The following is a 26,850-nucleotide window of genomic DNA, read 5'->3' as shown; positions in this document are numbered from 1 at the left end:
CACAAGGAATTCCTTTGGATCCTCCACCCATTCTTTAGAAGGAAAAAGAAGGAGAACCATTAGCCATTAGTCCGGAAGACAAGAAATATCAGGGATCAAAGAATATACTTATAGGATATAAATAAATTCCCACACTTTACCTAGCCTTCATTTGGCCAGTTTTGCCTGCAATTCCATCATTTACATAAAGCATACAGAGTCATGCTTTAGATTCAGTCTCTTTTTACCCCCCAATTAAAATACATATATCCAGGGGCTTGTGCATGTGGACCAAGCATGATAGGATGGATTTCAAAGGAATGATTCTGTCTACTCAGGTTTGCCTAGAGCTGGCCCTGTGAAAGGCAGAAAAGCTGTAGATGTAGTAGTTTTCCTTTGGTAGCTCCTTCTCCTGGCTCCTGTTCCCTTCCCTCCGGTTTTCTTCTTTAATATTCATACATTAGTGGTGTGTGATCTGTAACAGGGACCACAGTCTTTAAAGTTGCCACATGCAGATTCGTATAAGAGCAACTCCATTAAAGATCATTTCCTCCTGGTACTGTCTATGCTCTGATGGTGTTTATCACCCAGCATTTAGCTGCTGATCCCTGTAATGTATGCGGAATCAAAGATCCTCCTTCATCATTCGGATTCTGCTGGGAGTTAGTTTACATTGTAAAACAGGGGAAGTGGAAGGAAGGGAGCCAAGGGGGGCAAAGCTGTACACATACTGTGATCCATCTAGATAGAGTAATACCAGGGGACTAGTCAGCTAGGGGGAGGTATGGGAATAGATAGATTCCTTCCCCTGGGGCTATCTGTTTACAGCAAACTGTAGCTAATAACAACTCCTTAATGCCCAACTTTGCTAACCTTCTAATTTTTCCTCTTCAATTAACTGAGCTTAGAGCAAGCCATCATCCTCTGGGCCTGAGGTGTTTATTTCAAACTTTTGATCATAGTTTAAGAGTGCTCGGTGAATAAGAACATTAAAAACTTAACTTGTAAAGCCAGCTGTGGCAGCACAGGTCTGTAATCCTGATACTCACGAGGCAAAGACAGGAAGGCAGTCAGTTCCAGGCCAGCCTAGGCTGTGTAATACAAGTAGCCCAGGCTACTTCAAAATACAAACATAAAAGAGATCTGACTTGTAAATTCTGGCGTTCATTTCTGCTTAACTGTGAGGCAGTGCTGTCCACCGAGTTGCTTCAACCAAAAGATGAAGGCTTCCACACTTCCTTGGGGTTGAAGAGCTTTGGAAGATGTACTAGTATAGAGTGCCTATCGTCCATTTCCAGTGCCTGAACTAAAGAAACCTCTTGTGGGGAGAAGAGAACCCCCCAGGCTGCTTTTGATCCCAGTCATGGGTTGGCCAGGTCATTGTAGTATTTCACTTCTGATTTCATTATGGTTTAGTTTTCTCAGGAGAGATATCTGTGTTTGTCAAGTTTGGAGAAAGACGAGAAAATGAAAAACACAGCCCACTGTTGCAACATCTGCATTACAGTCATCTTTCCTTCCTGCCTGACCTGGCTCTCTTCTGCTCAGGTTTCTTACTTTCTCTTCTGGGTTAACCCGAGAATCTAATTCATGGGTCAGTGCCCCTCAGGATTGGGGATAGATGGGACACCCTGGAGGAATCAAACTGCTGTGCATGGTAAGGACACCCATCACCATCAGCCCAGGGACCAGGTGTGTAGCCGGATCCCACAGCATTTTTCCACTTCCCTGCAACTATCAGTCACCAGTGAAGCAAACATCATTTAATAAACAAATAACTAGAAGGATATCTACCAGGTTGACTTCTAATTTCTCGCTCTGCGGGTTTCTTGTCTGGCATCCATTAGAGAAAACCGCATCTCTCCTAGCATATATCCCATTTACCCAGTGGAGCTTCTCTGAAGCCACTCCAACACTTTTGGCCAAGGATGTAGCATCATTACGTCAACATCATTCTCATTGTCTCAGATGCTGGATTCTGTTCCTGGGGCTGATGGATCTCTGGAGTGCATGTCTAATTCAGCATTTTCATTATATATATATATATATATATCACTCACTTCCTTATACCTCTTGTGTTTCTTTATATCAAATGGACACAGAGCTTAAAGCTTATAAAAATCACACATGGTTTTTTTAAAGTGATCTCAGTAAAATCTGGTCCTCTGCAAGAAGTGGGTCTGTCAGCCCATGGGCATATCTGCAGGGGCATTGCAACTCCTGGTCAGAAGGAAGGGAACCAGATGCAGAACTCAGAGAAGGTAATATGAGGCCTTGCTGCTAAGTGCATCATACTTCCAGTAATGTCTCAGCTCAAACAAGTCCAGGATTAAAAAAATAACTGCTCTAAAATGGGGAAAGAAACCATAAATGGTCAATCTGCAGTTGCAAGCTTGTCTGCCAGAGAGGCAAAGCTTTTCTCCATGCATTCCCAGGGGGATCATTAGGGGAATTGCTCAGGACCAGCAGCATGTGCAGATCCACTAAAAGTAGAAGCAAGCAGGGGCCTTCTGCTCAACGCCAGACACATCACTCAAGCTGGAGTGCCACTGACACCTTCTCCATCCTAGACAGCCCAATGCCAGGTAGAAAATCATTATCTGATCTTTTAGCACTTCCTGGCCAAGAATTCTTTCTGACCTGATCTCCATTAGGAGAACTCTGAAAACAGATCCAATCAGCTCGCATTTCTGCAGGGGTAGGTACTAGACCACTTGGCACATTGATTGCACTAGCCGCCCTGTCCATTTGATGGCTTAAGCCTTTTGTCCTCGAGATAATGCAAGTATAACTGGCAAGCTAAAATTCCACTGGGGAACGGAAATGGTATCCCTTCTCACTGTTCCAGTCTGCAAGATGCTGGGGGTGATGCTGATGATGGAGGGGTGCAGGTGTGATAGCAGTTATGTGTGCAGGTAAGGGAAAGAGAGGGGAGGCAGGAAGAAAATGGTTTTAATTGAAAAGGGAGAACAAATTCAGTCATAATTATTCTACAGTGCAAAGCCCTTCTTTTTATTTATTTTTTATTAGATATTTTCTTTATTTACATTTCAAATGTTATCTCATTTCCTGGTTTACCTTCCAAAAACACCCTATCCCACCCCCATCCCTCCTCCCCCTACTCACCAACCAACCCATTCCCTCTACCCTGTCCTGGCATTCCCCTATCTGGGGCATCCAGCCTTCTCAGGACCTCTCCTCTCTTTGATGACCAATAAGGCCACCCTCTGCTTGAGCTTCCTTTGGTCTGTGAATTGTATCTTGGGTATTCCAAGCTTCTGGGCTATTAACCCCGGGTACCAGGAACCTATTTGAATTATGAAAGGAAACCATCTGTCTGGCTGTACCTTGTTTACCCCAGAAAATGCAGGTGAGAGGTGGTTAGTCTGAAAATACAGTGTAGAAGGCTTCCTGGTGTTTTATTTGTTTGTTTCTTTAAGAAGAGTGTGGCTTTTAAGTAGGAAAGAACAGGTCATAAGCATGAGCATCTGCAGCCGGCATGTTGACCTTCTTTCTCTAAAACCAACTCGGGTGCTATCTCACATCTAGAGAGGATTGATTGCTGAGTCCAGGGTGCTGACACTCCTGATGCGATACTTCTGACGTCTCTGCGCTCCGCTTATTGACCACAATGGAAAAATCAGATATAGTTAAAGGGCAGAATAGCCTCATATTACCTCAAAAACTGCAAAGTTATTTTGTAGTTTGACCTATAAGATTGCTTCTCACCTGAAGTATACAAACAAACACTGTTTTCAAGGACAACTTCTATAATCCAAATATGTATGTTTTCTTCTCAAGCCGAGAGCCCTGCTCACTACGAATTTTCTCCAGAAATGAAATTAAAAGGGAAGGGGGGGCGTGTGGAGTAGAGGCTGTTGAGAAATCTAATTTTCAGGAACTTTTTTTTTTTAAGAAAGAAAATCACGAAGGCAATTTAGTTTATTTTTTAAACATTCCCAGTAGTGTTGTGAAGCCTGAACAGCAGCTCTGAGATAGTTCATAAAAAGCAAAATGCAAAAAGAAGGGGAGGTAAAGTGGATAAAAACAAATAGGAAAACATCCACTTTAATTGACCAGGCTGATTAATGTGAGAAATGGAGATAGACCCAGAGGGAACACAGGCTGCATATACAGAGTCACCTCTTTGCGGATCCCTCTTGGAATGCTTGTAACCCATGGACCAACCCGTGTTATTTATACAGTAAACCCAGAAATGAAAAGCTCAGTCCTGCTAATGAAATTGCATGGTCAACTGAAGTGTGGGTGACATGTGAAAGCAATGTGGGTTGACTGCATTTCCCTCCTTGGATGCAGAGCCCAGTGTTCTGACAGGGCTCCCTGTGCCTGATTGGTTTTGCAAGGATACCTGTAAATATAAAATGTACCCTGGGATAGTCACTTAGGCTTCAGGTCTACCAGTGGATTGATTTCTGGTTTATGTATTAGTTTAAGGAGCCAAAGCATAAGCTATACAAGATAATTTGTTTACTATGTTTAAAGGCTAGGAATAATAGAAATGTTTTTCCAAGCTTGGGACCGTGTTTTTGTTTGTATAATGAAAGTGGCCTTTTATCCGCTAATAAACATCATGCAGAATGTAGAAAATAGGGCAGGCTAGATTATACCAAAGGAGCAAATAGCTTAGAAACCCTCCAGCCTTAAAGCAATAGATCTGTACTTCCTATGTATATAGCCATTAGGTGCCTGCCTAGTGTTCTGCTTCAGTGACACTGCCAGTGTGGTTCTAAGTTAGGAGTCCATCTTAAAAGGTTTCTAAGATGGACTAAGAAGACACTTCTCCTGAGAATGTGTACCAACCTTTGAGGGGACTTACAAGCATTCCTGTACTGCAGAAAGCCGGAGATAATTTTATAAAAACCTCAGGCAGAAAAGTATTGCAATCTATGATCCTAGAAGAGGAAAATTACACTCATGAAACTGTTGAAACAACAGTTGATAGTTTGTTTCCTAGGAATTTGTGTGAGTGTGCTTGAATGCGGGACAATAGAAATAAGCTTTCTGTTCTGCTTTTCATGAGACTCAGCATTGTCTCATGAAGATGACCTCATTAATTATATGGGCATTGTTCTTTTTAATGGCTGTATTCCATTCCATTGAGCAAGCATGACATAAATGAACTAACTGGTTAACAAAAATTAGGACTTTTTCACTTACTTTAATATTATTAACAACATTGTGATTAGCATCCTAGCATATCATGCATCTCTTGATAGTAATAATTCTCCTATTGGAAATAGTAGGATTATACAGATTTTTGTAGGTGTCTTTAGTTCTCATAAAACTTACAAGGTCATTTAATCCATGGAACACACCAATACAAACTAAGTTGCATGTTTTGTCATTATAACACCCCTGACCATAACATGTTATAGACAAGGAAGGTTTGGGTTTGGCTTGTAGTTACAGGAGAAGTCAATTGTGTTAGGAAAAGTAAGGTATCAAGGGTATGAGGCAACTGATCAAATTGTCCCCACGATCAACAAGGAAGGTGAGATGAACCTTTTTTCTTACCTGGTCTTCTAGTTGGTATTTGGCTTAGGACGCAGATCCCAGGATAGTATGGTCCACAATAAAGATAGCTCTTCCTACCTTCATTTAGCTAATCTAAATAATCCCTTGTGGGCATGACCAAAGTCTAGCCCAGTTTTAGTAACCTATCATAGTCTTGACCAGAGGCGTGTTTCCTAGTTAATTCTAGACCCTGTCAAGTTGACAGTATTGACCTTCATACCAAATATTATCAGAGAAGAATGGCTCTTTTATTGCCTTATACATTTGCTGACTTGAGTGGATAAAATATTTGCTATTTTATGAGCTAATAATATGTAACTTTTCTGTTCATTATTGCTTGGATAACTTCTCATACTTTTGCACTTGACAAATATCCTATTCAAGCATATAGATCTATTCAAATGTCAGTTTCTTATTGATTTTAGGATGCTTTTTGTATGTTAAAGACAAGCCTGATAATTCAACCTATTTTTTTTTTAAGACAGCCAAGCTTTTGATTTTCTGCTTCTGAAATCTGGTAGCAAGTGAGGCATATTTTCTTGTTTCTTCTGTCTGGGCAGCTATCTTCTCATCTAGGTTTTCTTCTATAGACAGATCCTAAGCTCATCACCACAGTTTCTCCACTGAATTACTGTCACACTCTGTTGGTGATCTCTGCTGGAATCCCTCTGTTCCTCCTCTTTAAGAATATATTAACACATATTAGTCCATGAAAGTATGTGAAGTATTGATCTCTCTTCATGATTTTCTCTTACCCTCTGATTTGACCTAACCTTGAAGTTATTTTGAGTCCATAGTTCTTTTAAATAAGATAATCATGTTCATTTTAAAAGAAATACCTTGTCTCATTAATCTGTGATCTTGGAAATTTCTCTCTCCAGTTTTTTTTTTCTTTAGTTGTTGGGTATGTTAGATAATTAAATTAAATTGCATTTTTAACTATACAATTTGAATATATAACTTCTGCCTGCTGTACAAAGTGCATGACAGTCTACCTTACCCTTGTCTGATCATGAATGTTGTCAGGTACCTGGGTCTGCCTGTCCTAGGAATGCTCGGAAAACAAGTGTTGGGAGACACTGAGTTCCACCACCCAACACAGCAGGAGAAGGATTCATGGAGGTTTTCTGTTTAGAGCTGGTAACAACTAGCTGAGCCACAGCACTGTAGAACTCTTTGTATTCTATTTCTGGGAAGACCATCAGAGGTGACAAGAACTCCCGTCTAAACCTTAATACCTCTCTCTCTGAACTACTGCCGGTGTGCAAAGACTATTCATACAACCCTTGAGAGTTTGAATCTGGTTGTTTTGAAGCTGTGTTATTAGAGTAGGTGTGATGTTTTTGTTAGCGTATAGATTGTTCATAAGTGGCAGCTGCATATATTGGCTGAAAACAAACTTGTCTAGAATGTATAGTAATCAAAAGAACAGAAGATGAGTGAGAGTGGAGCCCGTTCCTCTTTAAGTGCCATTAACTCAGAGACATGAGGCTGCAGAGAGGTGCTTTTTGTTGCCTTTGCTGTGGTGATGTGGTGAGCTGGCCTCCGATCATTGCTTTCTGTAATTGGACACAACTCAAAACTACGCTGGGGCTGAGCTATTCCATACCTTTCCCACATAGATCATTACCAGATTATGCTTTCACTGTAGCTGATGGGATGAGTGCATATGGGATCTCCTTGATTTAATCGGAAACGAGGACCCTTAGGTAACTCCCTCTCTCACCTGAAAGCCACTGACAAACCTGAGATGATGAGGAGAGTTGTGAATGGAAGAGCCAGAGGTCCTTCACCCTCTGAATGGCAGCCCTGTATCCATGTACTTCATCCCCAAGTAATGCTTTCCAAACAATGGTACACCACGCAGTAAACCAGTGAATTTTCTTGTCCCTGTGATGAAACACAGGAGAAAAGCCTGGCTAAAAGTTTTGCCCGTTAGAGCTAGACAGTAGTAGCTATGGGACTACTTTGGCTCCAGGCAATAGGGATATACAGGGTGGCAGATGCTGAAGCAGAACGCGCCACTGGAAGGCCGGATTGGAACCCTCAAAGGCTGCCTCTTACCTCGCTGTGTCTACCAGCAAGGTACCATATTTAAATGATCGCACAACCTCGGCTGGGGATGGAGTATTCCAACACGTGAGTCTGTGGAGGGTAGCACACATTCAAACCAGAACATTGCTTAGAGGATTACAGAGATAAAGCTTGGCAGCTCCGGAGGCAGTAGACTGGGAGTGACTAGAGGGGCAGAATGTATCATTACAGATGACACTGGACACAGGGAGAAGTAGTAAAGACATGATGCACCATATTGGACAATGCAGAAGAAAAACAGTGGTGGCCTGAGCATCTCTTATAAGCATCTCTTAATCACAGTCTCCCCTGATCTTCTATTTATTAGTGTGTCTGCATGATGTTCTCCTTTCCTCAGACCATCATTCTCGTGAGCACTTTTCATTAAAGCAAACGTGTTTCATTCCTCTCTCAAGACAATTAACCATCTCAGTAAGCAGCAGAGGAGAATGGGCCCTGTCCCAAGGACCATTTGCTTCTAAGATAGAAATTTTAAATTGCCATGTCCAACTTTGTACCTGAAACTGGGATGTGAAAGAACAATGAATTTGACAGGAGTCGCAACCCATGACAACACAGCATTTCACAATTGGCTCAGGCTTCTATAGCTCCTGTCCATCATCTTCCTGAGTATCCATGACTGTGGTCTGACTGAGCTCCTTAAGTTTCCGCCACTTGTCTTGGGCTGTTTCTGGGTCTGACAATGCACCTGTATTCCTACTTCCTTTTGTGATGCATAATCAAGTCCGTTGGAGACAAACTTAAGAAGCTGCAATATAGGTGACTTAAAAAAAAAAATCTTCCCAGCCTGTAAGGAAAACCACACACACAAGGAACCAGTAGTATTGGGGAAAATAACTTGATGGACAGGTGTCCCTGTACCAGTGAGTTAGGTGATGTCCTAACTCACATTTGACAGAAGAAGTGACAATCTCAACCAACCTTTAAGAATGGTGTGATTCATTGTGAGCACCGGATTGTCCCAGATTGCTGAGTTCCAGCTAAGATGTATGTGATTATAGGAATCAGATTAGAGGAAATATGAGAAAGCAGTGTTTCAGGTGACCACTAACAAGCCTAAGAAAATAGCAAATACTTCATGGTAGACAAAATATTTGAAGACTCCTAATCCCATGAATGCAGCCTTTGAAAACATAAAGTATATAAAATAGATAGAAAATCAGTATCGTCTCCTTTAGGGTTGCTGTAAGACTCAAGCAAGATAAGGAACACATTAGATTGTAAGGACAAATACACTAAGAACCTGTGGTGTCCTCTCCCTCTTTCTAATGGCCACATCTTCAGAAACGTATTCGTGCCTGGTACAATGGAAAAGACAGAATGTGTTCTTACCCACTGGCTCAGATACAATTAGTTTATGTAAATACTTTAAGATTCTTGTCTAGATCAACATAAAAAAATTTCATGGGCTGCTTGCTCCGTTTATTTCTGCTCATTGCCAAGAAGCAAAATAAACACTCACAGACAGGTTAAGAAGTTAGTAGGGAAGAATGGGCAATGCTGGAAATTGCTATGGCCTTCCAGTGTTTCCCTGATTCTACCTCACATACACTTACATAACCTTATCTCTATCTCTTCGCACTATCCTGCTGCGCCTTCCTCAGCCACTTTTTAAACTATAGTTGAAAGATCCATTTATTGCTCTCACATAGCTCATACCTTGTATAAATAATGAAACATGAAGGAACATGTACCCATTTCAAAATGCAAATGACTTCCAAAATATATTTAGAAATAACAAAAACACCACCCTTCTATCTTGTATCTGTGCTCATGATCGGTACCTAGAATATTCTCTTCTCTTGGATGGATGCGAAGTGCTGAATTGTTTGTGAAGGGGCTTGGCAGTGAGTAGGGCAAAAAGAAAAGTGTCACAGGTTATGAGTGGAAGAATTTAGAAACTTCTTAGATTTCACCTATTAAATATATGAACAATTCCATGTAATCATGAGTAAAGTTCCAAGTTAGGACATGGAAAAGTTCACCTGGTAGATGGCATCAAGGAATGGTCCCTGGTGGCATTTTCTGAGGAAGGCACAAAAAAAAAAAGATTTCCAGGTTGGTACCAGCTACAATTTAAGGGTCATGGGGCTTGGGGTTCGGCCTAGAATCAGCCCTCCTTTGCCATTGGCTCTCCCTTCTTCTAGACTGGGGGCCTTTTGACTTTGGAAACAGATGGACATCATTCCCATTCTACGCATGAGAACGTTGACAGACTGTGAAATGACAGTGAGTGCTTTGTTTTGCACCTGTCCATCTATGGCTGTGATGAGTCAGGGGGCACAATGAGTGACAGTTAACAGTGGTCCATCCAAGGATCGCAGGTTATCTGGGTTTCACATTAGATATTCTCCCACAAAGCATCCTTCTCCCATTTATCCAAAGACATATCCCTCTGACTGTATATCACAGTACCTACTGATAAGGAAAGCACATACACTTCCCAGCTACATACCAATGGCAAGTCAAGAGCCAGCTCTCTGGCAAGCAACCTAATTGTCTTCAATGATCTGTGGTTCCAGATTTGTTTATAAACTGGAAAAATCGACAAATTGTAGACCATCTGTACATAACTCTGTGCTAATGAATGCAGGCATCCTGCAGACCCATAGGCTCATTACCTCCCAAGTAACTAGTTTCTTCACATATTCCTAAGCAAGACTGTTCGTCGGAAGCAAGGAAGCAGAAATTAGATGAAGAATTATTTCTCTGCAGGGTGAGAGCCAGATGCCAGCAACCTTTGGAAATGTTAAACCTCTCTGTTGAAAATATGACTTTCCAGTCTGATGTCATAGGGAACACTGATGCAAATACCTGGGACCCTCAGGTGTCTATGTATTGATCCTGAAATGCTAAATGGAAAATTTAGATCCCTTTGTTAAGAGCCTAAGTACTAACTTCCAGCTCTGCCAATCTTTCATAAAGGAATTTCTAGAATCACAGTGCTATGTAGAGGTTCCTCAGCTCTGTGATGTTCTCTGTCACTTCCATGAGAAAGCACAGCCAACAGTAAGGCATTTACATGCCAACACACACAAGGAGCCCCCAGAAGGCCAGGGCGAGGGGAAAACTGTCATCAGAGGACACTGCGCTCCACTGTTGTGATGTTGCTACAGAGCTCAGGTTGGGCATTGAACCTTAGTTCTTCAGAGAGGAGGGACTAATCTGTATCTGGTGATGGTGCATGCTTTGTCATGGGACTCACTCTGTGCGCTCTCAAGGTGATGATAGTCAGACCATGACTAGCAAGGACTTATTTGCACAGGCCTCTTCCTCCACATTTTTTCTCAGCTGGTACTTATTCATAATTTTTGTCATAGAGACTGAATACCCTGTAAGTCTGAAAACCTCTCTACAGCGTATTAAAAGCAAGATATTTTAAAGCAAAAATGAGTTCGTTTTCATTTTTTATTCTACTAATGCTTATTTTTTTAAAGAAAGACCAATGTTACTGGCAAAAGTGGGAAAATAAAAGGAGGCTTAAAGTGTCACTTTTTTTTTAAGAAAAAAAATGAGAGTTAGCTCATCTCTGTGTGGAAATGGAGTATTCTGTTACTACACAATGAATGTGTATCTTGTACCCAGCGCCACTGCACTAATTTATGTTGCCTACTTAGCCCCAGGACAGTAGTGTTTGCAACTAAAGAATATAATTAGCTTAACTATCTCTCTCTCTCTCTCTCTCTCGCTCTCTCTCTCTCTCTCTCTCTCTCTCTCTCTCTCTCTCTGTGTGTGTGTGTGTGTGTGTGTGTGTGTATACATTAGAAGCACTTAGATAATCAAAAATGATCTAAATTTCTCTAAGTGACAAAAAACATAAATCTAAGCACAGTATGTCAATTTTATAAGCCCAGAAAATAGCTAACTGATTACCTCCTAAAGATCCTGCCATCAGTTAAATGGATAAACTATTAGGTTACTATAAAAGGTCCTACCGTTAGGAATGAACTGATGTATTGACTGTTTATAGACACAGTTAGATGGATGGACTGCAGTCACAGCACCACACTGCTAACACCCAGTGTAAGAGAAGGTGTATGAACTCCTAGAGCATATGTGCACAAGTATGTATAGCTAAGTTGGTGGAATGCTCAGTGTGGACAGTGTCTATGATGGCTCATATTGTGAATGTTGCATCTCTGGAGTCTCTGTTGCCACATATCAAGCAGGACGAGTATACTTACCCTTGTGCCACAAAGACAGTGGGTTCAGACATGGCCTCATGCCTGTAGTTGAAGGACTCCAAATCTTCTGCTGAGAATCCGTCACTCCTACGTCAGTCCCAGAATCTTCCGCGCTTTATCAGTTTTTCATTCTGGGTTTTCAGATGAGCTTTGAATTGAAGAAACATCCCCTGGCTAAATATTACTTTGAAAACTGCTATGCTACATAATAAACAAAAGAGATGCTTTAAATGTGCCACAACTACAAGTAGTAAACTAACCTCTCCAAGACCTTAAATATGCATATAGTTCATAGCAGATCTTTTTAAGTAGATGTGTGTTTATGACTAGGTTTTTGTTTTACAAATCTGTAACACTAAACATGTAGTTTCATATTTTAGTTTTCATATTTGTTTTAATGCCTGTATAATGCCGAATTAAGTTACTCGGTCAGGATTGGTTTTCAAAGTCTATTGTTTGACAAGATTTCCCTCCCTCCTTTCTCCCTTACTCCCTTCCTTCTTGCTTTCCTCCTTCCTTATTTTTTTCCTTTTTCTAACAAAAATAAGTCACTGAGATCAAATTTTCATTTCCATCCCTATCTTGTTTAGTTTTATGCCAACTTGACATAAACTAGTATCATTTGCGGAGAGGGACTCTCAATGGACAAAATGTTTCCATAAGACTAACCTGTATAGGATCCTATTGGATATTTTACTGATTGATTGATTGATTGATTGATTGATGGATGGATGGATGGGTGGATGGATTGATGTGGGAGAGCCAAGTCCATTGTGGCTAGTGCTGAGTCTAGAAATGTGATGTTGAGCTGTGTAATAGAGCAGATTGAAAGCCAAGCATCATGCCACATGCCTTTAATCTCAGCACTTGGGATGCAGAGGCAAGAGGGTCTCTATGAATTCAATCCCTGCCTTGTTTACATATTGAATTCCAAAGTAGCCAGTACTATATAGACAGGAAGGAAGGAAGGAAGGAAGGAAGGAAGGAAGGAAGGAAGGAAGGAAGGAAGGAAGGAAGGAAGGAAGGAAGGAAGAAAGGAAGGAAGGAAGGAAGGAAGGAAGGAAGGAAGGAAGAAAGAAAGAAAGAAACAAAGAAACAAAGAAACAAAGAAACAAAGAAACAAAGAAAGAAACAAAGAAACAAAAGAAAAGAACAGAAAAGGAAAGGAAAGAAAAGGAAAGGAAAGGAAAAAGGAAAGGAAAGAAAAGAAAAGAAAAAAGAAAAGAAAAAAAGAAAAAATACTGAGAAAACCTTAGAAGCAAGCCAATAAGCTGTATTTCTTCATGGCTTCTACTTTAGTTCTTGCCCTGAGTTTCTTGCTTAACTTTTCCAACTGGAAGAGTATGACCTGAAAGTTATAAGCTGAAATAAGCTCTTTCCTCCATGTTACTTTAGGTCTTGCTGTTTTATCATAGTAATAGAAACCCTATCTAGTACAATTCCTAATACTTTCTTTTGGCAAATTCTTAATGGCAAAAGGATATGCTAGAAATTTATTTATTGATATATTATGTATTAATATTTTAGTACTATGTAATAAAGATACATTTAGGGGAATGTTATAGCAAAATGGGGTAAAGGTTGTTTAGAATCATGGCTAGGTAAGACATCTCAAAGAAGTAAATGGGACCATGGTGCCTCAGCAAAAGGCATCTAGGTCAAGAATCTGAAGTGGAAGGAGCTTGCTTTGAATTTCTAAAAAAGGAATGTCTAAAAAGTCTAGTCTAACTGGAGAGGAGCAGGTAAGGTAAGGTGTGACTGGAAGATGTGACATAAGGGGCATATAGAAGGAAAACCACAAAAGGGTCCCTCTATCTAGAGAAAAACTGAAAATGTTGAACAATTTCTAAGTGAAATGTGACAATATCTGATCTTTGAGGCTGAATCTAGTATAGAAGCAGGAATGGAAGTAGTATGTAGACCAGTTAGCCATCGGGAAGCTACAGAAATTCCAGAGACAATGAAGGCAAGAATAATTAGAAAGTAAACTGCCCTTCCCAGTGTAGTCCCAGTGAAAGCTAAAAAAACAACCACCAGCACAACAATAAAGACACAAAGAAAAGATTGTATTCTGTGGGGTTGAGAGTATCAATGTTTTTTTTTCCTTGTTTCTTTGCTTGCTAGCTTGTTTTTGTTTTGTTTTTGGTTTTGTTTTTTGAGAAAATTCATCTATGTGTATGCTCACATGCCTACAAAGAAGTCTAGGGAATCCATCTGTCACTACCTGCCTAATACTGACTTTACAAGCATGTACCGCCACACCGTCTTTTTCTTAGGTGGGTTCTAGGGACAGAACTCAGGTCTTCAAGCTTACAAAACAAACAACTTACCAATTAAGTTATCGCCATAGTCCAGGAAAATTACATTATCATTTAAATTACTATTAGCGATATAGAATACATACTGTTTAATTGTCATGTGTATCTTGATGTTATTTCTTTAATGAACTATATATTCATCTCTATGCCATCTCTATCTATATATATTTATGGGGTAAATTTTGATCAGGATAAAGGAAGTCTCAGCTTATTTCTATTATTTTTCCTCATATTATCCATATTATCCCTTTTCGCATCAAGTTTATAATACAGTTGGCCTAGTTTATATTATGGGTGGTTGTTTTGCTGTTCTTTCTTTAGATGTTCAGTCTGGAAACAGTTCAATATTTGGTGACTGTTGTTTTGAATTTCTCATTCTTAGATCTTCAGGAAACCTTGCCCTGCCTTGAATCAAAGGCGCTGGGACTCTTGGATTCAGTCTCCAGGAACACTGGCTGTAGGACTCTGCCCTCTAAACCTGATTTGCTTATGGAAAATCACTGGGTTTTCTGTCTCTACCATCTTTGTAAAAAGAATATGAAACCAGAGGAAGGGCTTTTTAAGTACTACCAATAGCAAAGTTCAGGAATCAGCTCTTTCACAGGCACTTCACAGCAGAATTTCTGAGCCAGGAGAGTGGAGGCAGAGCTGTAGCTCTCAGATATACTTATTGACCATCTTGTTATTTGCAATGACTTTGGAGTGAGAATGATTTAAAAAATCACTAATTCTGTTCACTCTGAAGAGGGCATTCATCTCAGAGTTTGGTGACAATGTTGCTTTAGTCTCAGCTTTTGTTGAAATTTTTCTTTCTGATATATGTCTTGCCATTCAAAGTAAGACCTTGGGAGAATGTTGTCCTTTCAATGTGGGAAAATGGGTTTACTGAGCCCATCACTACACTCTCTGAGGCTCAGTCAATGTTTGTATTACTTGTTATACAGATAACCTAATGACTTGGAAATCTACTGTGAAAGTAAAAAATTAAAGACATTGTGTTATCGACTTATATACAGATGTGTTTTAAAATGGATTCCTTTGCGCTGTGTTGGTTAATAGAGCCATACTCCTTGGCTCTGCATGATTAATAATTGGTGCCTCTCCAGGATAGGCCAGGATGTTTTCAAGGATTCATAGGGTTGGTAATTAATATTCTTCTTACCTCATGGTCTGTATAACTCTGAGTTGCAGCTATAAGTTCATTCCTCTGGGGCTTCAAGCTCTATTCTTTTGGCATTTGGTATTGTTTCCCTTTCTCAAATTGCTGCCTTTTTGGGTTAATTTTAAATGATGATAATGTTGGTATCAAAACACTCATGAATGGGCAGCACTTGTGGCAAATATTGCTGAATACCATGATTACAGTTTCATCTGGTAAATGACTCCCCTTTCACTGAGAGCAGTATATCTTTCACTGTGCTGAACTGCTACATGACAGATACAACTTATAAACAATAAAGTTGAGCCAGGCAGTGATGGCACATGCCTTTAATCCCAGCACTTGGGAGGCAGAGACAGGTGGATTTCTGAGTTCGAAGCCAGCCTGGTCTACAGAGAGAGTTCCAGGACAGCCAGGGCTACATAGAGAAACCTTGTCTTGAAAACAAAACAAACCAAAAAACAATAAAGTTGAATTCTTTAGGTTTAAAAACAAAATTAAATGAATCATCTTATGGTAACCAGCCCTTAATTAGCTATGCTAATAGTGAGCCAAGCATGACTGAATGTCTCCTGTGCAACATGTTCTCTGGGATCTTGTTAGCATGCTTACTACCATTGGAGGAGTGACCCAATCATCACACAGACACACATGCAAAGGGAGGAGTGGAGGGGAGAGAGAGAGAAAAAAAAAGGGAAGGAGGGATAGGGAGAGGGAGAATGGTTCTCCAACTTGTGGGAATCCTGATTATATAATAAATTATAATTTTCACATATTTATCATAATATGTTGACACTCTTTATGTCCATGCTGTCCCAAGATAGTGAAGATGTTTAGAGCAGAAACAAAAGGGGGAAAGGATACAGTTAAACCATTGGAGATTACCATTCTTAAAAACTTAGGAACTAAGTGTGGTATACCTCCATTGGGGAAGACTAGGATGGGGAACTTCTGCCTATGTCTTCCTCACATAAATAAATAAAAGCTGAAAAACAGTAGGATCTAAGTGGAATTAAAAGGTAGAAAGTGTTTTTCTAAGAACATGCCAAGAGCAAACAAATCAGAGGTAGATGATGATGGGGCAGTGTGCTCCTTCCAAAGCCCATATGGGCTTCTTTGAACCTGGGTAGAAGCAGTAACTCAAAAGGATGGGTTTCCAACTCTGGAGAATTCTGAGAGTTAAATGTCTGATCCTATGATTGGTCAAGCCTGCTTTTCTTTAGCTTGTCTACATCAGTGGGCTTCTATCAAATATTGAATGAAAAGATATTAACTTAAAATTTTGCCAAATGAAATATTCTTTCAACACAAATTACAAGTCCAAAATGTATGTGTTGAGTCTTCTAAGTTACACTGTCGAGCTTCGAGATATTTCTTCTTCTTCTTCTTCTTCTTCTTCTTCTTCTTCTTCTTCTTCTTCTTCTTCTTCTTCTTCTTCTTCTTCTTCTTCTTCTTCTTCTCCTTCTCCTTCTCCTTCTCCTTCTCCTTCTCCTTCTCCTTCTCCTTCTCCTTCTCCTTCTCCTTCTCCTTCTCCTTCTCCTTCTCCTTCTCCTTCTCCTTCTCCTTCTCCTTCTCCTTCTCCTTCTCCTTCTCCTTCTCCTTCTCCTTCCTTCTCCTTCTCCTTCTCCTTCTCCTTCTCCTTCTCCTTCTCCTTCTCCTTCTCCTTCTCCTTCTCCTTCTCCTTCTCCTTCTCCTCCTCCTCCTCCTCCTCCTCCTCCTCCTCCTCCTCCTCCTCCTCCTCCTCCTCCTTCATCTTCATCTTCACCACTGGATTAATAACAATAGAAAATGGCTTAATTATAGTCATTGGTGCTCTGTTACATTTTGAGAAAATGGGTCAAAGTCATTAGAATATGTAAGGTTTTTTTTCCTACTTTCAGTTTGTTAGCTGAAACAAAGTGTCCATTTCCTAAATAGAGGCAGATTTACTCAGTAATCAGACAGGATGTGGAATACAAAGAAGCACATTCACCACACAAACGTATTCTATCCTCTTCTCTCCCAGCACATCCTAAGTCCACACCTGCTATTTCCAGAAGAGCGTCGATTCTTGTGATAACTTGTAAACTTCCTTTTCTGCCTTTAGGTGGAATGGCTGAAAAATGAGGAGCCCATTGACTCCGAACAGGATGAGAACATTGACACCAGGGCTGACCACAACTTGATCATCAGGCAGGCCCGGCTCTCAGACTCGGGGAATTACACCTGTATGGCAGCCAACATCGTAGCCAAGAGGAGGAGCCTCTCAGCAACTGTGGTGGTCTACGGTAAGACCTGCCCAAAGGCCAGGAAGGCATAGGGAGGGCTAAAAATCAGAGATACAGAGAGCCATGTACTGTCTTAAAACTTCTCGGAGCAAGAGCCAGGAGGCTCCTGGGTCCATTCAGAGAGTACTGTCCAGTCTCACCCCTTACTGTTTCTGCCAGGTGAGAAAACGTTCCTAACACTAGTAATGTGTTTTCTAATCCATTTGGCCTTGAGCTGTTGTGAGACAGCTAGTGGTAGTTTCAATTTCTCTCTCTCTCTCTCTTAAAAATAATAAAATGGCAAGCCTTTTCATTTCCATTGAGTTTATATTGGAAAAGAATCATAACAGGAAACTTAGGTTTCCTGCCTTTCCAAACTGCCAATCAGTTCCTCGCCTACCAGATGAAATGCACAAAACCAAATATTGTTGTTTGCTGATGCTCTCAGGTATTATATAAAGGCAGTTCCCAACTACTTAATTAAAGACCTTTTTTTCCAGGATAGAATAGCCATGAAGTTTATTTTTGTAGAACTTAAAAGTAATAGAAATTCAAATGCTGGTATTTTCATTTTATACTCCGGACGGTCAAGTGCCTTAGAGATCTACTGATGAGTTCTACCCATTTTTAAGAGTTTCCTTCAAAGTGTATTCTCTTGGTTCCTCTTTCAGAAGAATAGAAGAATAGGGAACACTGTTGCCTCAAAACAGAGCAGCAAGTGGGACTCTGAACCATCTCTTCTTCCCCAGATACCTGACTCACAGTACCTGGCGCAGTGGCTTGCACATAGTAGGCCATCAATACAAACCTTTCTCCTTTTTTTTCTCCCCTCCCCATTTTTGTCTCTCAGTGAATGGAGGCTGGTCTTCCTGGACAGAGTGGTCAGCCTGCAATGTTCGCTGTGGTAGAGGATGGCAGAAACGTTCCCGGACCTGCACCAACCCCGCTCCTCTCAATGGTGGGGCCTTTTGTGAGGGAATGTCAGTGCAGAAAATAACCTGCACTGCTCTTTGTCCTGGTGAGATATACACAGATTCCCTTCTCCTTGTAATTCGCCAATGCTGTTAAGGTGCTGTGGAGCAAGCAATGTACACTTCTTTCTAAAGTCACCCTGCTCCAAGGTCTTAGACTGTTGCCTCTGTCCAAGGTGCTGATTCTGGATTCCCTGTAATGTTAAGAGCCTGGGTGAAACCCTCTCTATAATGTTTGTGATAGTGGTGATGGCTGGACTGAGTCGCCACCTTCTCCCCTTGACTTTACCACTTGATGGCATGTGTTTGAGTACAGTAACCAGGGATTGGGTGAGCTTCCTTCAAGCACAAAATAGCAACTACCCAGAACTTGACCTTTTATGAGGTTCAGGTTGGTAATTATTTGCAATAAAAGTGACAGATTATCCACTGCAGGAGTGTACGATTTATGACTGGCCTTTCTTTCTAAGTAGTAGCAGATCTCATTTTACTAAATGTGTCTCCTATCAGTTCTTTTGTTCTCTCTTCCTGGCTGTTACCCAGTTGACACAATGAGAACGACATGAGGTACAAGGCGGCTTTCTTTATAGAAACCATGTCCTTCAACAGAGACTATAACTGCTCCTGAGTTTCAAATGCGCCACATAAGTTTAATTCTATGAACCTTGTCCAGAGCCTCATATCTTTAAATTTTCAGTTTGAGTTTCTTTAGAAGCAAAGGTGAGACTCTGACCAACAGAGTGTTTTCAGAGTTTAATTTGTCCTTGTATTTTATAAATATTTATTGAGTGCTTACTATGTGCCAGGTACTGTGCAGGATGCTTTCATACACACCATGCCATTTACCTCTCCATTGTGACTTTATTGTCCCCAGATGACAGACGTAATCAATTGAAGCCATGTGACTTACTTTCTCAGCCGGCAAGTTTGTAAAACCAAGACTAGGACTCAGACATTTTTGGATACAGATTCAGTACTTTTTAAATTTTTCTTTTTTTTTCTAACTAATTGGTTTAGATTAAACCTTGTAGCTCTTAACCTACATAAGCATGGCGAAAACTATTCCTAGGAGGTAATGGGGCAATTGCCTCAAACATCTGTCCTAGTCTCTTGGGTTGATATTTAATGGAATTAAGTTCAGTCTTTTCATTTCAATGTACAACAGCAATCTATGACCCAAGAAATTCTATTTCTGTAGGTTCTGCCATCTTGGGGTTTCCATGACCTGTTTTCATTTAACACTATCAGTTCATGGGGGTTTAACTTTTTATTGTTTAGGAGACTTGGGGACTTAAAATCAGTCTACTCTATTTACAAACCTGTAAGCCCACAGTGCATCAACGGACATCCCAAGGTATAGCACATAGCTGCCTATCCATCAGTGATGCTCTTGGGCATAAAAGACTGGGAAAGGATGGATACTGACCTTATTAGCAAACTAAAAGATTCTAGTCAATCAACCATTTGCCTAAACTCAAACATTGGTCTTATCCTGATATAGCTTTAATTAGAAAACAAACCCTTATAGGAAAGATGCCTTGACCTCTTAGTTTGGTCTTATTGGGGAGGTCAGTATTTTTAATATGTGGGATCAGTCTTCCTATAACTGCTGATTCTTGGTAATGGTGGCATCTGTTGTTTTCCTTTGAAGTGGATGGCAGCTGGGAAGTGTGGAGTGAATGGTCAGTCTGCAGCCCAGAGTGTGAACATCTTCGTATCCGTGAGTGCACAGCTCCAGCCCCAAGAAATGGTGGCAAGTTCTGTGAAGGTCTCAGCCAGGAATCTGAAAACTGCACGGATGGTCTCTGCATTCTAGGTAACACCATCTGTTTGATGTCCTCAATATTTGTGGTGATGTGCATATATCGGCATGTTTCCAGAAGAATCCCCCAACGATTACCTGGGTTTAGGAAAACAGCAGAAAGTCACAACCAGAAATGAAAAGGCACACATGAACACACACATACACACACACATACACACACACACACACACACACACACACACACACACACGAGAGAGAGAAAGAGAGAGAGAGAGAGAGAGAGAGAGAGAGAGAGAGAGAGAGAGAGAGAGAGAGATGAAAAGCACATTAGCACATTCATTTTTGGTACAAATAGAATGAGTTGTTTGTGTTTTTATCCTGTGATGTTGAGGGGATGAAAGCTTAGTGCTTGTGTACACTAGACTAGTTCTCTATTACTGCACCACATTCCTTAGCCAGATGTAACCATTTTAAATATTTTTATTACAACCCAATCAGGCAATATAATGAGAATGAACTTTTAAAATTTAAGACTTTTAAAAACAACCACTTCTAAGTTTAGTAAATCCCTGATACTGATTGTTATGGTTTGTATTTTTGAAGATCTTTATAAAACTTTGGATCTCTTAATACATATTTGGAAGCCAAGGTTCTCTGACAAGGAAGACATTGCAACTGTATTTTGCCATTGGTAGAGGTGGATGAATGAGCCCTGGTGGTAGAAGTTTTGTCTCACAGTGGTCAGGTAGAGTAGGGGAATGGAATATTCATCTCTCAACTCCAAAGCCTTTATTTCATTTTTAATATGACATTCTTACTACCTTTAAGTGACTCTTTGGTGAGGTTTGAATGTATGGAAAAATCTTTTCCAGTTAAGGAGAAGCCATTTAAGCATGGTAATCTCTTTTTTAATACCATGATTCCAGCCAACTCACTTGACTTCTTTTACTATAAATACTAAAACTTATGCCTACTTCAGCTATTAGCAGAGGCATATGTTGGCAGGACACATCTGAATCTTTCACGGAACAGAGCATATACTCACATAACTCCTACTAACATGAACTAGGCTGTATTGATAGTTTATAGCTCCTTAAAATGAGACTACAACAATCCATGCCCTCTGGAACTAGGTTGTACACTGGAATACTACTTGCATGATATCCAGCAAAGAAATGCCACATCTTAGTTGATTGTAATCACTTGTGGAGTGTATGTTACTTTTCATTAGGGAAAATGACACTGTGCATAAAGAACTTCTGGTCAATCTATTTCTTTGCATTCATATGTCTGGGCATTCTTGAAGGAAAGTACATGCAAAGTGTTGCGTTTTCAGAATAAATCTGCAGGGTTCGTGCATGCATTGTTTAAAATGGCTAATGAATTAAAATCGACACATTGATACTCACATTACTTTTATTCCTGACACAAGTATCTACCACCTGCACATGTCAGACCCTATACAAGGGGTGATGATCAGAGATAATATACTCAGAAAGTTCAGTGTTAAAACCTTTGTGCTCTCCATTAAATGTATACCAGTCATCTCCTGCATGTACTCATTAGTACAATAGCTCAGGACAACAACTCTTGAATATCACCATGGTTTTCTGACTCATGGCTCAAGATGTGTGACTGCTTTTTCACCTTACAGATAGGTTTTTAAAGGGATACAGTTAAAGTTACGGTTTTTAAATGTCTTCTACAAGATGATGACATTTGAGTTGAATTTCAGATAACTGTAGCAATTAGCTTTCCTCTAAATCACATATTGGACTTGAATGCATGACTTTAAGCTTCGTTGTCTATGATATAATGTGATAGTTACTCATGGGAGATATAGTTCTTAACACTTAATATAAGAAGTAAAGGTTATCCAATGGGTGACTATAACTTATATTTGTGCCATGATTCATGCTTATTTACCAGCTGAGGAAGAGTCTTGTTTAATGCTGAAAGGAATGACCAGCACTAATAGTGAGCTGGAAGAGGAGATCCTACCTTATACCACAGATGTAGACTACAGGGAGAGACCCTATCACAAAATACCAAAAATAAAGTGAAAATAAATGAGTAGTTGAATCAATCAATACATACATAATGAATGGATAGGAAGGGGAGGTTATTAGGGAAGGAAAAGGGAGGATTGAAGAGAGAAATGGAAGTAAATTGAAGCTTTGAAGAATGACAAATCCAGAAAACTTAGTCAGTGTCCCAGTGTCAAGTCCAATGGTTGACTAAGTGCTACAAAACCAACAAGATGTGACGTGCCAGGTCAGAAGTCAAAAGGCAGGAAGAGCTAGTATTTTAGTTCAGAAACTGTCTGGAAGGACAATTGTCCATCACTTCTGGTAGGTTTGGTCGTTCCTTTCTTTGTAAGTCTTTAACTGATTGATGAGGACGACTTACATCAAAATGCCATGTGCTTTACTGAGTCTCCAGATTTAAAAGTTACTGTCATCACCAACACTCTGACACAAATGTCTAAAATAAAGCAAAACCAGATAGCTGGTGGTTCAAGGCCAAGTGGACACATAAAATTACTCATCATAAATGTATATACACCTGGAAGTTTTTTAAAAGAGAGGTCTTTTATATTTAGGCAGCTATTAGCCATAATGTAGACAGTGGCTTTAAGTAATTTATTGATTGCACAAAGCTTTTTTTCCCCCTGGACACTGAAAATGTGTAGGTTTAATCAAACAAAGGCAAATTCCTGATGACCCAGTTTGCACTTTGCTATAATGAAACTGAAACAGCCAAAAAGACACAGAGACTTGCACTATACTCAGCTTTTGAGGTAGGTGCTCTGTTAAATCCCTCATAAGCCAAAAATGCAAGATGAGCTATTCCCCTGACATTCACTCTCTTTATTCCACTAACGGATGCTCCATTCCCAGCATCTTTTGCCTTCATATATATGTTAGGATATCTGATATAGGTTTAGGACTGTGAGGACGACAGTAATCAATAGTTTTAGTGTGAAAGATAGGGAAGTGAGTAAGTTTAAAGGAGAATGAGCTGTATCTGCAATCTGCATATCAATTGGGAGGGTTGACTAGTCAGAGCAGGAGGATGTCTTCTGTCTTTCTAGACACTGTTCACAGAATGAGTCCAATTTCATTGTCTTTGTAGGAAGCAGATCAGCCATCCCGTTAAATGATTATCAGTGTTACTCCATGGTACTCTTTCGTACTGTCAGATGCTCTTGGTGAAACTGCTGTGCTCTCAGGGGTGTAACAAGAAAGGTTGGCTTTGATTAAAATAGCATTTGGCTACGGCTTTGCAGAACGGGAGCTTTGTTGAAGGATCTAGGTCATGGCCATGGCTCAACGTGGGAATTTCCTTCATACTAATTTTTTTCCTTAGTGCCAAACATAACCTGATGGCACCTTCTTTGGAGGTTTGACAATGATATTGTTCAGCTCTTGGATGACCTTCAATGATTTGATTCTCCTTAGCCTCCAACAAAGTATCTGAATCTCCTCTGTTATCCCGAGGGCTCTCTCGCTCTCCCTCTCTCTTTCTTCTCCAGATGGAGCTGCCAGCTCTGAATGATCACTTTAATATTTGGGTATGATTGTTGCTTGGTCACTTGTGGCTGAATCGAAGAACCTTAGAGTGATGCTCTCATAGGCGACCACACCTAAATGCTCTCAAGAAGAAACTATATGCCTCAAGGCTAGAGAGAGTGAGATTGGACAGGTTTTGCAAAGAGAATCCATAGATCCAAATTACAAGCATAAACCTGACATCCAATGCTTTAATGGTTGAAAATTGCCATTTCAGGGGAGAAAGATCATTATAGGCATGACTGGTAGGAAAGGAGGATATGTATGACCATGGTTTCTTAGAGTAGGACTTGGCTAGCCATGCTTTCTGGGCTTAAACAGAATCGTGTAGCTAGCTGACCTCCATCCTTTCATCTTCACAACATGTTTGAGAATCACAGCCGGTATGCCATAACCTGTGTATGCCCATGGACAGGAACAGAAAGATTAAATGGTAGCTGTTTAAATTGATCTTATGGGATGGGAGCCACCTTCTCTGTGGTTTTTTATTCCAATAAAAAGAAAAAAGGAGGGCATTGGCTTGAGAAGATTAAGTGGATCTGCTTCAGAAGAAGGGATTAGCCTCTAGATGTGTGGTGTGACTAAAGCCAGAGAAATGCCAGTGGGGACTTAAAGAAAGAGAAAATCTTCCAGGCAATGCTACCTGCAAACTAATCTGTCCATCTTATGAAGACAGAGCATAGGTCACTTCAATATTGACAGCTTGGAACAGTACAATTGGGTTAAATGGCGGTTTGTTTTCATTTCTGATAGGCACATTGGTAAGAAAAGTTTCAATGGATACTTTTGGAAGCCGCAGCAAAGATAATGACATCCATACAATAGTGGTTCAAACAAACGTTCCCAAGGCCCAGCTAATAATACACTTTATTGAGCTATGCACTTAAATGACCTAAAGGAAACTCCTGAAAGGGTGAAGCTGTAATCACATGAAAATAATGGTTGTTTTGTTAAGAGTTTTCTCTGATCTCATTGTTATCTATTACACTTTAATCAGTGGCCTTTGTTTAGACCACTGAATAAGAGACATTTTATTCTAGAATAGTTTAGAGCATTTTTATCCTATTTTGTGCCTGCAATGTACATAGAACACCTATTTTTCATATAAGATCATAATAGACAAATGTCTCTTTACCAGCACCAATCTCATCAACGTCTTTCTGTGGGCAAAGATTTAAGAATAATACTGAGATTACACTTGTTTAATTACACTTGTTTAAATTCCGGAACAGGGATCACTGCATAGCTCCTTAGTTCCAGCAGGAAGTCTATGTAGCAAAGACATAAATATGGCCTCACCAAGATACCAACCTAATGCAATTTATTCTTAGGTAGCCATAAAGTGTCCTACAGCTTGCAAATTCTTCCCAAGTGGTTTGAAAATTGAAAGAAGCTCTCCCATTTCGTGTGTAGTACAAAGGGGCTAGGTTTCCAGGATAAAATGCTTGCCTAGTATGTACGAATGAGGCCGTGGATTCTATCTCCCACACTGCAAACAAATAAAAATCCAGCAGTAACTCATTTTAACAGTGCTGACTAGGTGCTCCTTTTGAAGAGAGACTTGGTAGTTTGCCTTCCTGCATAACAAACATTGATTAATTCACAGTTACCTTTGTGTGCACTGCACAGCAAGTGTGGGTGTGATGTTGCAGGCACACAGGAGTCATAAGGATGTCAATCTGGGCACACGGGCAGTCATTAGGCCAGTTAGTAGCAACATCTCCCCCGTACCCCAATAAACATTGTCCCACTAACGGACACCCCAGAAGAAGATCAGTATATCCTAAGCTTTCAGAAGACAATGGAATGACTGCACGGCACAAGTTTTCATTGTGTTTAATTTAAAAAGAAAATGCAAAGTAAATATTTTAATCCTCAGGTGTCATAATGGAAGTAGTCCTTGAAATTCTAGAAGCTGACTCTTTTTGCCTTTTTGCCTTTTGCTTTATGAGAAGAAAACTCCCACTTAATGTGTCATATCCTAGGTAGAATTGAGCATAAAAAGGATAAAATAAATAAATAAACCGTGCAAAGAATAACTCTAAAATCTCCTTCATTATCTACTCAATATATTCTTTTTTTTTATCTTGCCTTTTTCATAAGTAAAAAGGTGTCAGATTGTTTTAAGAAGTAATCCTCTTTCCAAATAAGGATGGACCTTCTTCCACGCAGTGTCCCCTAGTTGTTGTATGCTTTTAAAAGTCTCCCCCCTTGTTACCAGCTAGCTCTGAAACATTTAAAATGCCTTTTGTCACAAGGACATTCTCCATTGTTACCTCTTTTTTTTTAATTTCCCATAAATTTACACTACCTGTTTTCTAGTCTCTCTTTTTTCTCCTTCTGCCTTCTTTCACCTGTTTTTCATCTACTCCTTCTAATCATATTTGGATGGATCTCCCCCCCCCCCATACACACACACATTTACACACTTGCCCCGGAGTTAGGCAGGTCATACTATGTGGTACTTTAACAAGAATGTGTGGATGTTTGTTTACCATGAACTCATCTTGTTAAATTTGTTCAGGAGAGTCATCAAAATAAAACCTGAATATAAAGAAAATGGACTCTGAAATTGATTTAGGACTGCAGGGGAGGAAGATGACTTCATTTACAGACCAGGTTACATATAGGAAAATAACAAAATGAGAATATATAGCAGTATTTTTTAAAAATAAGAATAGGTTCCCATGATGATGCAAAATGAAGAAATACAATCTGCCAAAGATTTAGAATGTTCTTAAGGGGGTAAAATATTTGTCCGAAAGCCCAGAAGTTGACTGGATGTAAATCCACTGGAAGGAAAAGAGAAAACGTTGCATCTACCATCCTCAGTAGGTACTGTCAGAACAGTGACTCTGAACTTGAGATTGTGGGAAGGTAAAAAGGACCAGATTTCTGAGGTGAGGCAGCCAGGAGGAAACTATCTCCAGAAGCACAGCTAACGAGCCTTCTCAGGTCCTCTGATTATGGGTTGAAACCAGTCATTCTCTTTCCAAATGACTAGAAATGGGAATGAATTCAGGAATG

The 26,850-nt window shown here is 40.1% G+C and overlaps 1 protein-coding gene across 6 annotated transcripts in view; it reads left to right on the top strand.

The window, feature by feature from the left end:
- The window catches only part of Unc5d (unc-5 netrin receptor D), a 534,361-nt gene that overhangs the window by 408,301 nt on the left and 99,210 nt on the right, over positions 1-26,850 (top strand). For 3 of the 6 annotated variants that reach the window (XM_052162697.1, XM_052162695.1, XM_052162696.1), the window contains exons 5-7: positions 17,356-17,536; positions 18,366-18,533; positions 20,138-20,302. In XM_052162697.1, the coding sequence (XP_052018657.1) occupies positions 17,356-17,536; positions 18,366-18,533; positions 20,138-20,302 (514 nt within the window). The remainder of the gene's footprint in view (positions 1-17,355; positions 17,537-18,365; positions 18,534-20,137; positions 20,303-26,850) is intronic. The other 3 variants (XM_052162698.1, XM_052162699.1, XM_052162701.1) reach the window with 1 other exon arrangement.

The sequence above is a fragment of the Apodemus sylvaticus genome, chromosome 18 (genome assembly GCF_947179515.1).
Source record: "Apodemus sylvaticus chromosome 18, mApoSyl1.1, whole genome shotgun sequence".
NCBI lineage: Eukaryota > Metazoa > Chordata > Mammalia > Rodentia > Muridae > Apodemus > Apodemus sylvaticus.
The sequence above is the reverse complement of the archived record's forward strand: the minus strand, read 5'-3'. Positions and strand labels throughout refer to the sequence as shown.